This window comes from Pithys albifrons, chromosome 10 (genome assembly GCF_047495875.1).
Source record: "Pithys albifrons albifrons isolate INPA30051 chromosome 10, PitAlb_v1, whole genome shotgun sequence".
NCBI lineage: Eukaryota > Metazoa > Chordata > Aves > Passeriformes > Thamnophilidae > Pithys > Pithys albifrons.
Genome location: NC_092467.1, coordinates 32,605,036 through 32,622,821, shown reverse-complemented (window position 1 = coordinate 32,622,821; position 17,786 = coordinate 32,605,036). Strand labels below are relative to the sequence as shown.

General features: G+C 52.8%; 1 protein-coding gene across 4 annotated transcripts in view; it reads right to left on the bottom strand.

Moving 5' to 3' along the window:
• PDE4B (phosphodiesterase 4B) overlaps positions 1-17,786 on the bottom strand; it is a 227,835-nt gene that overhangs the window by 28,973 nt on the left and 181,076 nt on the right. For 3 of the 4 annotated variants that reach the window (XM_071564558.1, XM_071564559.1, XM_071564560.1), the window contains one exon: positions 1,956-2,068. In XM_071564558.1, the coding sequence (XP_071420659.1) occupies positions 1,956-2,068 (113 nt within the window). Of the gene's footprint in view, positions 1-1,955; positions 2,069-4,648; positions 4,698-17,786 lie in introns of those variants that run through there. The other variant, XM_071564561.1, reaches the window with a different exon arrangement.

Here is a 17,786-nt window from a genome sequence, read left to right as displayed (position 1 = left end):
CAGCCTCCCCCTGACGATGCAGGTTTCCAACCTCGCACTCTCAGACCACTCTGCAGAGTCCTCCACCAAACCCCCAAAGCCATAAACCCCCCCAGATTATCGGGGGTTGGAACGAGATGCTCTTTAAGGTTTCTTCCAGCCCAAACCATACCATGATTTGTGTCAGTATTTATTGCTGCTGAGAAAAGGGAAGTGAGACGTGAGGCCATTTTATGCTTCTCTTTCACAGATGAAAACTGTGAAACTGGAAGTTGACCAAAAAGCGTAGAGGTTTCAGAAACGGGTTATGAAAGAACAAAGTTTTGGGAACTTTTAGCTCGACCCAGCTGTAAGCCATCTGCACACACAGAGAGCACAACTTCTAATTGCTACATAAGCAATTTAGTTAATAAGTCTTTCACCTTCACGAGTCCAGATTTGTCACTCAGCAAAAGAAAAGTAACCTCAAACCCAAGTGCATCAGTGTCCACAGTGGACGTGCAGCCTGAACCCTTCTCAACTTTCATCTGGCCTTCCTTCAACACGAACTCGAACAAAAAAAATAATATTCCTTTCTTGAAAGCTCGACCTATAAAACTTTTACTGCTTCCTTTGCCCCTGCACGTCGTGGTAATCACTACCAGAGGAGGAAGCTGAAACAACACGGGATTTCTTTGCTCAACTTTTTTCCATAAACTCAGTTTATGATTCAGCATTTCTGATTTCAGTAATTTCCAATTAGGAAAAAAAATTAATAACAACATCAGGTTCGTGCAGAACTGAGTTTAAAACCACAGCAACCGGGGGACAAAGATATGGATGCGGCAGGCACTGCCCGCATCCTGCATCCCGCAGCCGTAGAGGGATGGGAAGGTGTAACTGTGACCGCTCCAGCGCGTAACGCGGAGCTGGAACCGCTGTCTTGGATCTTGGATCCAGGCACGGGGCTGGGAGCTGCCAGCCCGTCCCGGGGGTGTGCCGGCTCCGCTGGCAGCGGGCGGGGAGGCGGTCGGGCCCCGGGGCAGGGAGAGCCGCCCGCCCGCAGCAGCCGCCCCGCAAGGCACGGGCGGGCTCGGGGAGATGCGGGACCAAGGGTGGGCTGATGCGGGGCAGCCCGGCCCGGCTCCGGCGGGAAGCGGGGCTGCAACAACAGTTCCCAAAAGTTGCACACAGGCGCTTTCTTCCCTCTCTGCCTCTTCTCAGAATATTCCTGGGACTCTGCTCTCTTGACTCTAAACACAACGTACTTTTCTTGCTTTACTTTAGCACTTTACTCCAGCACTTTACTCCTCGCAAAAAAGCCTCACAACTCCCCTTCCGCTGCCCTCAGATACCATTCCCCGTGCACCATCCCCGCCTTCGCGCCCTCACCATGTGCTGCCAAGTGATGCCGAGACAGCCCAGCGCATTTAAACACAAATTAAAACCTTACCGAAAGCCAAAACTGCCATAAAATACCGGACCACAATGTTTTCAGTTCGCCGTCATTACGGATTGGCAACAATGACATTAATTGACTTTTGGAGTGATAAGCTGGTAAATTGCGGGGGGTTGCACAGTGTTCCTGGTCATATCGGCTCCAAGTGACCGGCGATAATTGAAACCTCTTTAATTCTCGGAAACGAACCCGCGGCAGCGAGCACTCTACTCTATCCACGCCGTGCGGGATCGGTCTCTTCACGCTGTCCCAGATCGCTCTCCCCACACCGTCCCGCATCTCCCTCCCCACGCCATCCCGAATTGTCCTCTTCACGCCGTCCAGGATCACTCTCTCCACGCCGCCCGCTGCGAGTTTTTCCTGGCCATGCCTCCGAGACCCGCACCTCTTGCCCGACACTAACTTGGAGTTGCTGTCCTGGAGAGATGCGCAGATTTGTCGGGCATCAGGCTGCCGTGCCCCGCACCGCTCCGCATCCCGGTCCCGCATCCCCATCCCGCATCCGCACTCCGCATCCCCGTCCCGCATGTGTGCTCACCTTGTTGGATGCCATCTCGCTGACGGAGCGGTAGGTCTGGATGGTCTCCAGCTGATCCAGGCACCAGTCGAGCTCTTCCAGCGTCTCCATGGCCAGCTTCTGGTAGGGCTCCTCTGCGAAGAGGCACACGGACATGTAGTCGGGCTGGCGCTGCGGCCGCCTCTCCATGGCGGGGCCGCCCGAGCCGCCGCCAGCGCCGCCGGAGGTGCCGCTCCGCTCCCTCATCACGCGGCCGCCGCTGCGCTGCCCCGGCCGCCGGCAGCGAGTCCCCGCCCGCCGCTGGCACCGGCCCGGCCCGGCCCCGGCCCCCGCCCCGGCCCGCCCCGGCCCTGCCCCCGCGGCACGGGGGGAACGGCGCGCCCCCCGGGCAGGGCAGGGCCCCCCGCCCCGGCTGCTGCGGGGCTCGGGCCGCCCCCGCCGCTCCGCGCTGCTCGCGCCCGGGATGCTGCTCCGGAGTCAGAACCGCTCTCCGGCCGGCCGGGCCCCGCAGCTGCCACAGCCTGCACCCCAACAGCCCCAAACCACAACAACTGCCCTGAGCCCCAACAACAACCTTGCACCCCAACAACAGCCCTGAACCCGAACAACAGCCCTGAGTCTCAACAACAGCCCTGAACCTCCACAAGAACCCTGAACAACAACAGCCCTGAACCCCAACAACAGCCCTGAACCTCAGCAATGGCCCTGAACCCCAATAGTGCTGCTTCCCAACAGCCCTGCACCCCAACAGCCCCGAACCACAACAACAGCCCTGAGCCCCAACAACAGCCTTGAACCCCAATAGTGCTGCTTTCCAACAGTTCTGCACCACAGCAGCCCTGAACCCCAACAACAGCCCTGAGCCCCAACAACAGCCCTGAACCCCAACAACAGCCCTGAACCCCAACAGTGCTGCTTCACAACAGCCCTGAACCTCAACAACAGCCTGGCACCCCAACAGTGCTGCTTCCCAACAGCCCTGAGCCCCAACCCTGCCAGACCCTGCATCCCAACAGCCCTGAACTTCAACAACAGCCCTGAACCCCGACAGTCCTGCTCCTGAACAGCCCTGCTGTCCAGTAGTCGTCCTTCCCAATAGCAGTCCTACTTCCCAACATCCCTAAAATTCAAACCTGCCAGAGCCTGCTTTCCATCAGCCCTGCTCCTCAACCCTGCCTGGTTCTGCTTCCCAGCACTCCTGCTCCCCAAGTAAACCAGCCCTGCTGCCCAAGTCTACCAGCGCTGCTCCCCAATCCTACCAAGTCCCACTCTCCATCAGCCCTACTCCCCAGCAGTCCTGCTCCCCAATCCTGCCTGGTTCTGCTCCCCAAGAGTCCTGCTCCCCAATCCTACCAAATCCCACTCTCCATCAGCCCTACTCCCCAGCAGTCCTGCTCCCCAACCCTGCCTGGTTCTGTTCCCCAACAGTCCTGCTCCCCAATCCTACCAAGTTCTGCTCCCCACCAGCCCTATTCCCCAGCCCTTCCTGGTCCCATTCCCCAACCCCAGCAGCTCCACTTCCCAACCCTGCCCAGCCCTTCTCCCTGCCAGCCCTGGCTGCCCAGCTCTGCTGGCCTTGTAACCCCCCATCTCTGCCCATCAGCCCCACACCCCACCGGTCCCTCTCTCCCCCTGTGCCCCCCAGCAGGCCCCCAGCCCAGCCCTGCCCTCCCTGCTCCCACCGAGCTGGGCTGCTGACCCTGCCAGGCTTCTTCCCCCCCATCTCTGCCCATCAGCCCCACACCCCACCGGTCCCTCTCTCCTCCTGTGCCCCCCAGCAGGCCTCCAGCCCAGTCCTGCCCTCCCTGCTCCCACCGAGCTGGGCTGCTGACCCTGCCAGGCTTCTTCCCCCACATCTCTGCCCATCAGCCCCACACCCCACCGGTCCCTCTCTCCCCCTGTGCCCCCCAGCAGGCCCCCAGCCCAGCCCTGCCCTCCCTGCTCCCACCGAGCTGGGCTGCTGACCCTGCCAGGCTTCTTCCCCCACATCTCTGCCCATCAGCCCCACACCCCACCGGTCCCTCTCTCCCCCTGTGCCCCCCCAGCAGGCCCCCAGCTGGTCCCTCTCTCCTCCCGTGCCCCCCAGCAGGCCCCCAACCCAGCCCTGCCCTCCCTGCTCCCACCGAGCTGGGCTGCTGACCCTGCCAGGCTTCTTCCCCCACATCTCTGCCCATCAGCCCCACACCCCACCGGTCCCTCTCTCCCCCTGTGCCCCCCAGCAGGCCCCCAGCCCAGCCCTGCCCTCCCTACTCCCACCGAGCTGGGCTGCTGACCCTGCCAGGCTTCTTCCCCCACATCTCTGCCCATCAGCCCCACACCCCACCGGTCCCTCTCTCCCCCTGTGCCCCCCCAGCAGGCCCCCAGCTGGTCCCTCTCTCCTCCCGTGCCCCCCAGCAGGCCCCCAACCCAGCCCTGCCCTCCCTGCTCCCACCGAGCTGGGCTGCTGACCCTGCCAGGCTTCTTCCCCCACATCTCTGCCCATCAGCCCCACACCCCACCGGTCCCTCTCTCCCCCTGTGCCCCCCAGCAGGCCCCCAGCCCAGCCCTGCCCTCCCTGCTCCCACCGAGCTGGGCTGCTGACCCTGCCAGCAGGACAACACGCTCCCGAGCAGCTCTCGGTGTAAAAGTTAAGGTTTACATAAGCGGATACAGTGAATCATAAAATCTCCCCATGAATGTAACTGCTTCTCATAATGGCGGTGACATCTGCTTACCCCATAAATCTGTCAAAGTTAATGGATTCAGCATTTCTAATGGCACTGGCTGAGCAGGTAACAGTGACATCAGAGGTCAGGATTGTTAAGATACACACTGGGTGAAGGATCTGCTCTGTAGCACACACGCTGTAGCCTCAGACATGCCTATCCCTACCCTGCCTTCCTTGCCTTCCCTGCCTTCCCTACCAAACCTCCCTGTCCCACGAGTCCCTGGGGCAAGGAACAGCCTCTCGTGCTGGTATCTGCCTTCCTGAGGACAGATCCCCTCCATCAGTCACCGTAAAGCAATGGACATCATTGGTTAGAGACTGTACATTTATATTGAAAATAAACTCTGCCAAAGGGTAATTCAGCATTAAACTTGGCACAGAGATGTTTTAAAGCTTTGGTAAATCCAAATCTTTTATGGCACTGAAAGTGAAGGGTTTTTTTCTGTGCTCACAGAGCTCCAAACATGACAAGTCATCCCAGTCCTGCCAACTTCAGTGTTGTATGTACCAAAAAACAGGTGGAAAGACACAGAACTCCTCGGTGTGTTTTCCTTTTTAACAGCATATTCTCTATCGACTACTTTATCATGTAAATTAGTTGACCCAGGACTCTGATGCCTTGTTATAGATGATGTTTGGATAGATATAATTAAAGCTAAATCATGTGTGTGAAAATAGGAAAAAACCATCTCCTCAAACTATAGACCGTATGCTTAAATACTGCACTCTGCTGTGTTACATTCCTTGTTCTCCTGCTCTGAGACTCCTCAGGAAGCAGAACCACGGCATGTGTGCATTCCTGAGCAGGAGAAGGAACAGGTTCACACAGACTGTGGCACAAGACCCTAATTTTAGCCCTTTGGGGGTTTCCAGCCTTGCCCAGGGATGGGGTTGCAGGACCCACTGCTCTTGTCACTTCAGTTTGAATCTTCACCTCAAGAAGAACCATCAGGACAAAGCAAGACCAAGAATAGAAATTTACACTGGATATTGAAGGATTTGTGTTCCCCAGAGCTGACAATTCCCTTACTTTGGAATACGAGTTTTATGTAATAAAAGAGAAAAAAAACAAACCAAGGAAAGCTATTACATGCTAAGGAGATTAATATGAATTAGGAAACTTCAGTGTTTAGGTGTAGAGCAAGAGGGTTTGGCTTTAAATACTTCATATTTATTTTTGGGTTTCGGAAGATGAGACAAATGTAAAGTGAATATTTTATAAATTCTCAGAGTTTTTCAGGATTTTTAGCAGAGTGTATGAGGACAGTCCTGAGGAAGGACCCTCCTTCCTTCTCTTCCTGCCTCTGCTTCATTCCAGTGAGGCTCCCAGAAGGAATCCTGGGAACAGTGGGGGTCCCCTGAGGCTGCAGCCTGGTTTAGTCATGTAAAACACGAGCATTATCATTTGCCCGGGCCTTTTCATCAAAAACATTTAGAGACGAATAGATTGCCCATTTAAATGCAGAAATTTTGAAAACTGCCACTTAAAATATCTGGTTTCAATAGCAAAGTGCAGCAAAGTGAGAGCAAACGGTTCTTTCTAAGTATCATTTTAAGGGGAAGAAAGGGGGGTCTTGCTGCTGTTCCAGCCTCGCAGAAGTGGATTTCCATATAAAAGTGCCATGAACATTTTTTTTTAGAACATGTTTTTTTCCTGACTCTGGCCATGCTCACTCTGGGTCTTGGAACCCACAAGAGATGCATCACCTGCATCCCTGGGCAGCCCTTCTTAGGTGTCTTTTTGTTTTGATTTATCTAAATCTCTTTTTTTACTCATTGTCTTAAACAAATGAGTGGTGAAATGGTGCTCTACTGGGGTGTGTGTCCTTCAGCTTCTCCTCCCCCCCTGCTCTCCGTGGTCATTTCTGAACCTGCTGCTGAGCTCTGGCTCCAGTTGCTTGATCAGTAAGTAGGTCACAGATACCACATTCCCACCCATTTCAAGAAATTAGACAGTGAAGCAGAAGAAGAGCCACTATCCTGCTCACCAGCGGGAAGAGAGCCCCAGTTCAGCCCTTCTTAGAACCTCGGTGGCTGCCCCCAAAGCCACCGTGACGCACTTGGAGACAATCGACCCGGAAACCCCAATCCTTATCAAACCAGCCCTCCCTGGGTACTGCAACTCCACTGGCTCTGTTTATTAACTTGTGGTGACTTTTCACAAATAAACTGGGAAAGCACACGGTAGGATCCTGCTCAGCAGGCTGAATTTGCAGTAGATGCTTTTTTAAAAACAGCATTTTAATGTAAAATTAAAATATGTCCTGCAAGTCCCTGGGAAATGTTGTGAGACACACAGGTACTCAAAAGCAACAGGCAGACACAAGGCCAAGTAGAAGCTGCTCTTCCACAAATGACAAAGTTTTGTGTGGGAATGATCTTAAAAGGGAATAACAAAATAAAATGGTTTGTGTTGGAAGGGACCTTAAAACCCGTCTCATCCCATCCCTTGCCATGGGCAGGGACACCTCCCACCAGCCCAGGGTGCTCCAAGTCCCATCCAGCCTGGCCTTGGACACTTCCAGCAATACAGGAGCACCCACAGCTTCTCTGGGCATCTGTGCCAGGGCCTGCCTACCCTCCCAGCCAGCAATTCCTTCCCAATATCCCACCTATCCCTGCCCTCTGGCAGTGGGAAGCCATTCCCTGTGTCCTGTCCCTCCATCCCTTGTCCCCAGTCCCTCTCCAGCTTTCCTGGAGCCCCTTTAGGCCCTGGAAGGGGCTCTCAGGTGTCTCTGGAGCCTTCTCTGCTCCAGGTGAACCCCCCCCAGCTCTCCCAGGCTGGCTCCAGAGCAGAGGAGAGAGATGAAGTGCCCCGAGATTCTCTCACCGAGTGGCATCTCTGTTGCTACAGTGATTCACATAAACAGTAAACAGAAGTTTAGATGCTACATGACATGTTCTTTCCCTGAATCCAACGTGAGCATGGCACTGACATCAGCACTGCAACACCCCCTGCCAGAAACACCCCTAAACCTTCTCCCCTCGCAGACTTCGATAACCTTCCTGGTACAGCCGAGGCACGTGGTCCCTTACGGAAACACTCCTGCAATTTCTGGATATGGTGTCCTGGAATCTACATGATGCCTCTTCAAGTGTATCACATTTCAGTTTATATTTGGGTGTTGCATAACCAAGCCCTGACCCCTAAAATGACAACCGTTGTTTTGTCATCTTTTCTGGTGCCTTACATGAAATCATTTCGGAGACAGAAGAGGGAACTAAGTAACGAAAGGAGGTAGTTTCAGTTTTTAAATGGTGTTTGTGCAGGCCTTTTGATCGTGGTAACAATCTAGCAGGAACTGAGGTGACATTTCATCACACGACCTGCCTTGCTGCCAGTCCCTCTGAGCTCAGAGTGGCTGATCCTTCAGAAGCAGCACATCACTTTGCATTCTCCACTGGCACGTGGGGTGTCCTGGTGTACTGAAATGCAGCTCATGTGCCAGTGTTTGACAACAACTGCATTTTTGGTAATTTTTGCCATCATTTTCCTTCTTCAGATCTGTAAGGTGATGGAAGATACAGTATCTCTCCCCAGAGAAGTGACTTAGCAGCCCGTTTTTAGAAGTTTTTTCCTGTTTCTGTCTAGGCCGTGCTCTCAGTTTTCTCACACAATTATTTAGGTTGGAAAAGCCCTCTCAGACTATCGAGTCCTACCATCCCCCAGCACTGCCAAGGCCACCACTGACCCTGTCCCCAAGTGCCACATCCACAGGGCTTTGAAATCCCTGCAGGGATGGGCCCTTCAAATCTCCCTGGGCAGCCCCTTCCAATGGCTGACCACTTTTTTGGGAAATAAATTCCTGCTGCTGTGCCCCCTGCCCTGGCCCAGCCTGAGGCCGTGCCCTCTGCTCCTGTCCCTGTCTCTGGAGCAGAGCCCGACCTCCTGTCCCGGCTCCCCCCTCTGGCAGGGATTGCAGAGCCAGAAGGTCCCCCCTGAGCCTCCTTTTCTCCAGGCTGAGCCCCCCCAGCTCCCTCAGCCCCTCCTGCTGCTCCAGCCCCTTCCCAGCTCCCTCAGCCCCTCCTGCTGCTCCAGCCCCTCCCCAGCTCCCTCAGCCCCTCCTGCTGCTCCAGCCCCTTCCCAGCTCCCTCAGCCCCTCCTGCTGCTCCAGCCCCTTCCCAGCTCCCCCAGCCCCTCCTGCTGCTCCAGCCCCTTCCCAGCTCCCTCAGCCCCTCCTGCTGCTCCAGCCCCTTCCCAGCTCCCTCAGCCCCTCCTGCTGCTCCAGCCCCTTCCCAGCTCCATTCCCTTCCCTGGACACGTTCCAGCCCCTCAATGTCTCTCTTGTCAGGAGAGGCCCAGAACTGCCTCCAGGACTGGAGGGGCCAAGATGGAAAGAGTGAGAGCTATTACTGAGGTTTTTTTCTTCTTGCACATTTGGAAAGTGAAAGGTTTTGGAGATCATCCTCTTTTCTGGGGTTAGTTCAGCACAAGAGCAAACAGACACTTCATCAGGAGGCCCAGGAAGCGTCACAGATGGGAAGGGGGGTTAATATGACAAACTCTTGCCCAACACTCTGCCACCAACCCTGTCTGTGCCATCCTCCTCTCAGCTCAGGGCTGGGTATCTCTCAGCATGAGGCCAGTGTTATCTGCAGCTGCAGCCTGTTCCTCTCTTATCCCACAAACCCGCCGTCCCCATCCCGTCACCAAATGCCACCAGCCCCACGTGGCAGCACAGCAGGATGGTGGGGCAGAGGTTCCAGCCCCCAAGCTGCAGGAGGCAATGGTGGCTTTGCCCTCGACTGACACAGCAGATGAACCAGGTTAGGAAACATTTTGAAACTAGATCCACATGCCGAAATTTAAAGTGGGGTTTGTTTTCTCTCTCCTGATTCCCTCCTGATTCTCTCTTGCCACCCCAGGCCCCTTAATTAAAGACATCAACATGTGGCATGTCTTGCATGTGGCAGAAAGTGTAAAGGCTAAAAAATGTCAAAAGTTTTAAGAATGGCCAGGACACAGATCCCAGGTAGGTGAGTTAAAACAGCCAGAGAGCAGTTGCAGTTCTCTTTGCTCAGCAGACCACTGCAGGTGACAGATTTGTAAGCTTTCCATGACCTGGGAGGTTTCTATTCCCAACAGGATTCAATCTTGGGAACAGATTGTTCAAACTGGTGGATGAGAAATGTTAAATACAAATATTTGCCAACATCTTTAAAAACTCAGCTCTCTCCAGCTCTTAAAGATCAAATTATGGACTGACTGTACTGGCAAAAGACTTAATTTCTAATTCTGCAAAGAAAAGAAATAGTTCCTTCTAATGGATCACAACTTTCCTTGTAAACCTCAGGCACGTAGAGTTTAAGACTTAAAAGAACTCCTAATAGTGTCTGTCAGAAAGGGCTGATAAAAATTCCAAGAGGAACTTTTAGAGGGAAGATTAAAAGGAAGGCACTTCAGCCCAGTGTGTCCATCCTGTTCCACTTGTTCACAGTGCCAGTGAGGCATCTCCTGAGTTATTTACTTTTCACTGCATCCTGGCTGCAATAAATTTTGACTATTTATAAAGTTCTTGAGTGTTTGAGACCATCATTCCCACTCCAAACTCCAGCCTGCCTTTGGAGCAGCAATTCAGCTGAGACTCAAGGCATGGCCACTGAGGTACCAAAGGCATTTTCCAGTGATTCCAATTGATTTAATAAAATATATTGTCCCTCTATCTTAACCTTGCCTCAACACCAGTTCAGACTTGGGACCAATTATGTTCATTTAAAAGGAAAATGAATGTGAGCAGTTGCTCAGTTTTGCCTTGGAAAGGCTTTTTTGCTGGATCTCTTCCCAAATCCAGAGTGTGCAATGTGGCAGGAGGTGAGCACCGAAATGCTCCCCCAGTGTTGAACAAGCTGATAAGAGACAACAAAACCTGAAGCAGATTAACACTCATAAGAAACAAAAGATGAAAATATCAATATTACAGGAGAAAATGCTTCCTACCCCCCACTAGTGGCAGGGAATGAGGCCAGTGAGGAGCAGCTTTGGGGACTGAGCTCCACCACCACTCCTGGGTGAGCTGAGGCTCTTGGAGGCCTCATGTCCTTGTAAGGGAACATGTCAGTGTTTATGCTGGTGCTCGAAGCCTCTTGCAGGCCCTGAAAACTCTGCTCCAGGAAATGTCTGGCAACAAGATCCCAGCTGGAAAATACATCATGGGTGCAATTTTAAAATGTACCTATTCCCAGGTGAAACCAGAGGACAAAAGCCCAGAATTAGCATTTATCAGAGGACCCAAGACAAGCCATTTCTAATTCTACTGCATTTTTCTAGATTGTCATAATTGCTGTCATTAGTAGAGATGACAAAAAAGATTAGGAAGAGAAGGCAGATCCTCCAGTTAATCACGAGAATGGCAGATTATTATTTTGTGAGTGGATACATATTATTAATGTCACTGAAGGCTTCATTTGCATTTCTCACTCTTTGACTACTCCTGACTAAGAACTCACATCCAAGGGAGGTGGCAGAGGCCCCGTCTGGGGGAGCCTCACACCTGAGATGATGCACCAACTGAACCCACCTGCGCTGCAGCTGAGACATCCTTGGTCTTTAATCCTGGTGCAGGAGACAAAAAGGCAGGAGAAAGAAGGAGAAGGAGGAGGAGAAGGAGGAAAGGAGGAAAAAAGATGCAGAAGGAGAAGAGATGGGGAGGGGGAAGGAGAAAGAAAAGGAGAAGGAGGAGAAGAAGAAGGAGAAAGAGGAGGAGGAGAAGGAGAAGGAGATAGAAGGAGAAGGAGAAGGAGGAGAAGGAGAAGGAGAAGGAGAAGGAGAAGGAGAAGGAGAAGGAGAAGGAGAAGGAGGAGGAGGAGGAGGAGGAGGAGGAGGAGGAGGAGGAGGAGGAAAAGGAGGAGGAGAAGGAGGAGGAAAAGGAGCAGGAGATATGGCAGAAAAAGATGGAGAAGGAGAAGAGATGGGGAGGGGGAAGGAGAAAGAAAAGGAGAAGGAGGAGAAGGAGAAAGAGGAGGAGGAGCAGGAGAAGGAGATAGAAGGAGAAGGAGGAGGAGGAGGAGGAGAAGGAGAAGGAGAAGGAGAAGGAGAAGGAGAAGGAGAAGGAGAAGGAGAAGGAGAAGGAGAAGGAGAAGGAGAAGGAGAAGGAGAAGGAGAAGGAGAAGGAAGGGTGGTCTGCATGATCTAACAAGGCACCCATGTGTTCCTGGCTTAGATAAAAGTCCCACAGATCCAAAAGTCCAAAGGTGCTCCCTCCCATTCAGCAACAGAAAATGGCCATTTTAGCTTCAGCAAGCGAGATTCATTGTAATCAATATTGCCCTGCAATAATTACCAGCCAGTGTGTAGCATCACTGCAAAGCCCAGGAGCATGTTCAGTAAAACAGGTTTATCAACACAGGACATGCCAAAACTTGCCAGAATAGGGCCTTGTGCAGGCTGTCAGCCATTTACCCTTTGCCTTCTCTAATGGATCTGTGGTTGCTTACAGATCGTGTGGACATGTTTACATATTTATCCTCGACAATGCCGAGGGAATAACTGACACCAATGATTTATTTGTTTTATGTATCCTGTTAGTGTATTCATGAGTACCCGTGAGCAGAGAGCGATTTCCTTGAGTTAAACCATTGTTCTGACAGATCCAGCAAAGACAGACGAGAAAATGGTGCTGTAGATGGGCTTGAAAATTCACGGCAAACAAAATCAAAGGCACAGAACGCAACCCCCAGGATTCACTTAAAATCTGCCAGGAAAAGGTCTAAGTCTGACAGTACCAGCTCACAAACTGCAAGCACTGAAGAAACCCTGTCTCCTGTAATTACAGGTTTCTTTTATAGATCCCCTGTGCGCCTTCCAGGATTCAGAGTGTCTGTGGAGCAGATTTCCAACTGTTTCTTCCAGCACAAAAGCCACATTAGGCACCTAAAGAAGGTGTTATTTGAAAGCGAGGTGTATCCAGCAGAACCACCCAATGCCACACGTGCTGGCATCGCTGCCGGCGCCCAGACATGTTCCCTCCTGTAGGGCTGTGGCCACTGCACACTCCCAGTCCGCTGGACCGCGGGGCTGGAATTAGGAGTAATCTAAAATCATGGGAACGCCAGAGCATTTGGATGCACTTCCCCTCCTCCCCAGCACTTCATTGTGTGCAATGAAACTAATTATATCTTTTGCAAAGATAAGTGCAGATGTGCTAAGAAAGGCACAAAGCCCCAGCACCCGCGGAACAGGTGGAGCCAGTCCCTTCTTGAGCAATCCCAGAACAAATGGACGAGCCTGCCCTTCTCCCCTCGCCCCATCGTATTTTTGGGACTCCGGCCTGACCAGTAACTCGAGCTGCCCCCTCTCACATTTCTCACACCTGCAGCCTTCCCCCGGCGTGCAAGGGAGGTGGGAGAGAGAGCAAAGGGTTCCTGGTGGGTCCCTGGCAGGATGGGCAGCGGGAGAGCCGTGGAGCGGGGCCAGCGGGCACCGGAGTGTGGCAGGAGATGGGCTGGCTGCAGCCGGAGTGGGCACGGGCACTGCATGCAAATAAGAGGGGAGCTGGCTCAGAGCAACACTTGGAACAAAAAAATACTTTAGAAATGAGGAGTTTTCTTGTTACCCGGTGCTGATACATGAGATGTGGTCAGAAAGGCCTGGGAACGAAATCCCTGCGGGGAGAGGTGACAGGATTAACTGGCAAAGCCACTGGTGGGGGTACACTGAGGAGGTGGCACTGGAGGAGCTCCAGCTGTGGGGGAACACGGACAAAATCCTAACAGGGGCTCAAAAGCAGCGGGAACAATGGGGCCTGTATTCAGGCTGCATTCAGAGATGACAGAGGAAGATAGAGACAAAAAAATGAAGTGAAAGCTTTCTACTGCTAATTGTGAAAAATGCCAGGAAATGAGTGAGGTGGTGCTGCCAGGAATATGTGAGGCTGAAATTGGTGATGAGAGTGTTTGACAGGCACTACAGCCTCTGGCAAAATAGGGCCAAGGTTTGGGGGGCATTTTTCATTTTTGCTTTTGTTTTCAGAATGAGGGGCAGGAGAAATGAACTCTTGTGCTGCACTGCTGAGGAGCCTGGCATTCTAAGTTCCCTAATTAAAGACAGGTCCTTTCTGGGACACACCATTTCAGCTGCCCAGAAAGGCTGCTGGGAAAACAGCCCCAAGAAACACGGCTCCAAAACTGCCGAAGACGTCAAGGCTGTGATTAAACCAGCACTTGCCAAGAACGTCGAGGGCACATCCAGGTTCAAACTGGGAGACTCAGGGGAGAAGGCAGAGATGTCTCACCAAGCGAAGGCACAGGGACTGTGGAAAGCGGCATGGAAGGGAGAAAGGAAAACCTCGTGTTTGTAGGGAATGACACAAACCCAAAGGACTTCACGCCGTCCCAAGAAGGAGGACGACCCAGGTCCCGTGGGCAGCGGAGCAGAGGCTGCGGGTGCCGGTGACAGGAGGAATGCCTGCGGCGTGACTCGGCTGCGACGTGAAGAGCAGCAGCCGGCTGCGAGTCACCCCACTGCCATAGCAGCACTGGTGTTTCTGAGTCAACACCAAGGAGCCCCGAGCCAGCTGCGGTGTAACCCGAGCACCCCCGACTGCAGCCTGGAGAAATGTCACTGCCCTGGGGGGGCCCATCGCAGCTATCTTTAGCCAGATAAAAGTTGATCACCTAAGCTCCCCGCACGGCCAGTGGAAAGTGGCTGGGACCTCCGAGGGGTGATCCTGGTCTATTCTCAGCACATTGCTGGGATGGGCTCAATCACTCTCTGGAGGTGCCTGTCACTGCAGAAGGCACCTCCCCACCCCAGACACGGGAACTGGCTGGAAGGGACCTCCGGAGGTCACCTGCTCCAGCCTCCCACCTGCAGGACGGTCCCCAGCTCATCACCAGCACCAGCCTGGTGCTCAAGGAGCTGCAGGGCACTGTCAGACACCCCACACCCTCCTTGCCATCAGCCACCTACTGGACACACAGCCTTCATCACCATCCTTGGAGCCTGGTGGTCCAGCAATACCCAGCCCTGCCAACCCAGCTCTGTCTGGCAATGCCACGTGGGAATGCTGTGGGAATGGTGCCAAAGTACTCGCTGCAGCAGAGCCCTCCATGTCCCCACGGACAGGCCATCCCCACAGCCCTCCATGTCCCCACAGACAGGCCATCCCCACAGCCCTTGGAGGAGGAGGTTGGAGCTTTCAAGCACAATTTGCCCTTGGAAAATCTGTGTCTATTATTCCTGATCGACCTTGTCATCCTTTGTGTGTTTGGAAACACATTTCAGTGGACACCCTCAGTGACCTCTCCAGTGATGAGAAGAGTCTGACTAGTTCACAGCTCCCCAAATCCCCTTCACCTTTCTCAAAGATGTACCTTTTTCCTGTTGACACAGACCTTCCTAAGCACCACAGCCTTCCATGAATGACACACATTGACCTTAGTCACATGACCCAGCTTTTCCAGCCTGAACCTTGTCCAGTGCTGTACACCTGAACACATCCACCTCCTCTAGGTTGCTCCTAACCCGCTGCTTCCTCATTGCCAACCATCCTTCTCCTTCTCAGGCAGGCTGGAGGGTTCCCAGAGCCTGGAGGAGGACTGTGAAGACTGGGACAAAAGAAGACACCGTGTACTTTGGCCTTTCGTGTACCTGTTCTCACAAGGCTGTTTCATACACAGATCAACATTTTTTTCTGCACTTTTTTCCCCTGCTCCATACCCACATTGGAGTCCCCTCACTAGTCACAGCTGCATCAGCCTCTGGTGAGCCCGACTCACCCCACAGGCCCAAACACTTTTCCAAGTCTCCCTTGTTCTCAGTCCTTCTCACTCTCCACCTGCTCTTTTTTGCACTTTGGCTGGCTAAGCAACTCCTTCCTTCACTGAATTGGCTTCTGCTGCAATTCCTGATCTTCCTGCACAACAGGATGGTTTGCTCCCAAGCTCACAATATGTTTTCTTCAAAAAGCAGCCATCATTTAAGATTGGCCTATAATTTTTAGGTGGCTGAAGTAGGGTGAAATTAATCTTATGACAATGACAGAGTCTTGAGACCAAGCAGTAATGGAAGCCCTTGGCAGCAAATGGAGGAGCTTGTGCAGAGCCCTCGTGCTGGCCAGTTCATCCCCTCCCAGTTTGCTTTGATCCCAGTTCCTGCAATGCATCCCAAGGTGAGTGGCAGGAGGTCAGTCATGGGGGCCCAGCCACTATTTTGAAGCAAAAATGAAGTATTTCAAGGAAGTTCATACCAAGAGGTCAGCCTGGGGCGAGAGCCAAGCCCTGATGAAAGCCGGTTAAGGCAGAACTGGACAAACCTGCAGAAGTCCTGATTGTACCCACCAGTACTGGCTGGGGTGGATCACCACCCAGGTCATGAGAATCAGGTCACCAAGGACTGCCACGGGCTGGCAACTCATTGACTCCTGGCAGGAACCAGCAATTGCTCAGCCCTTAGTGCAAGGCACGTTGATTGCGGTCGGTTATCGCGGGAGCTGGACCGGTGGCTCAGTTCTGCCAGGCTTTGTGGGAACGGCTGTGGCTGCCCACAGGCAGCACTTCCCAGGGCAGTCAGGCCCCCAAGGGCAGCGGGCAGTGTGCCCTGGCACCGGGAGCACCAACAGCACCGCTCCTTCTAGGGGAGGGTGGTGACATGGGATGCTCCTTCTAGGGGAGGATGGTGACATGGGATGCTCCTTCTAGGGGAGGGTGGTGACATGAGATGCTCCTTCTAGGGGAGGTTGGTGACATGGGATGCTCCTTCTAGGGGAGGGTGGTGACATGGGATACTCCTTCTAGAGGATGCTGCTCACATGGGATGCTCCTTCTATAAGAGGATGGTGACATGGGATGCTCCTTCTAGGGGAGGATGGTGACATGGGATGCTCCTTCTAGGGCAGGGTGGTGACATGGGATGCTCCTTCTAGGGGAGGGTGGTGACATGGGATGCTCCTTCTAGAGGATGCTGCTCACATGGGATGCTCCTTCTAGGGGAGGATGGTGACATGGGATGCTCCTTCTAGGGGAGGATGGTGACATGGGATGCTCCTTCTAGGGGAGGATGGTGATATGGGATGCTCCTTCTAGGGGAGGATGGTGACATGGGATGCTCCTTCTGGGAGAGGATGGTGACATGGAATGCTCCTTCTAGGGGAGAGTGGTGACATGGGAGGATGGTGACATGGGATGCTCCTTCTGGGAGAGGAGGATGACATGGAAGAGGCAACCAACAGCTGAGATGCCCACCTGGGATAACCCCAGCTGAGCTCTACCCCCCCAGACACCTTAAAAACAGACAGAAAAAGAGCAAAGAAAACAGGGGATGATGTTGCTCAAGTATTGTCTGGCAAAGAACTGGATTTCCCAAATGTTGCTGCGTTGCTTGGAGAGAAAGGCCAGACCTTCAGCGGGCATTGAATCAGAGCACAGAAGATATTCCATCATGGATCTTTGTTCCCACAGAATAAATAATACTAATATCTCTCTTCAACACCTTGGAAAGGGCTAGCTAATAAAAAGTCAGCTAATAAAACCTTAAAAAGCACTCTTACATCTATTTTACGAGTTCTCATGTGTCCAATTGCATTCTACATCAGCTTTGAAGACACTACAGTAGAGAGATTAAAGATGCAGATTCCCAAAGCAAAGTTACCACTGCAGCTTTTGCATGACAATGAGGTGCAAAAATGAGGTGTAAACACTAAGAACACCTTAAGGTGGCTGATAGGAGCTTATGAAGCTTCCCAGAGAGGTAATTTCTGATCTGGAGATAAGCCTAAAGGTTTAATCTGAAATGCTAACGAGGAGGAAAACTGGAGAAGTTCTGAGGAAGGATTTAGATTGGAGATACCATCTCGTGTAGGGTGGGATGGAGTGTTTTACCACAAGGCAGTTCCCATTTCCCCTTGTTTCCCCTTGTTTCCCAGTGTTTCCCCTTGTTTCCCAGTGTTTCCCAGTGTTTCCCAGTGTCCTTCCCCCAGGGAGGGAACAATGCAGTGGAGCTGCCACAAATCAGAAGGGTAAGTGGCAGTGCTTTTATGGTGCCAAATGGAAGTAACAAAATGCAGGAAGCATCCTGTCAGATGTCACTTAGCAGCGACATCACGGGGGAATCTGGGAACGGGATTTGCCTGCATAGTAGGAATTCCTCGGTCCGCACAGAGGGGGGAAGCAGAAATGGCAAGAAGGGCAGAATCTAATCTTGGCCTGTT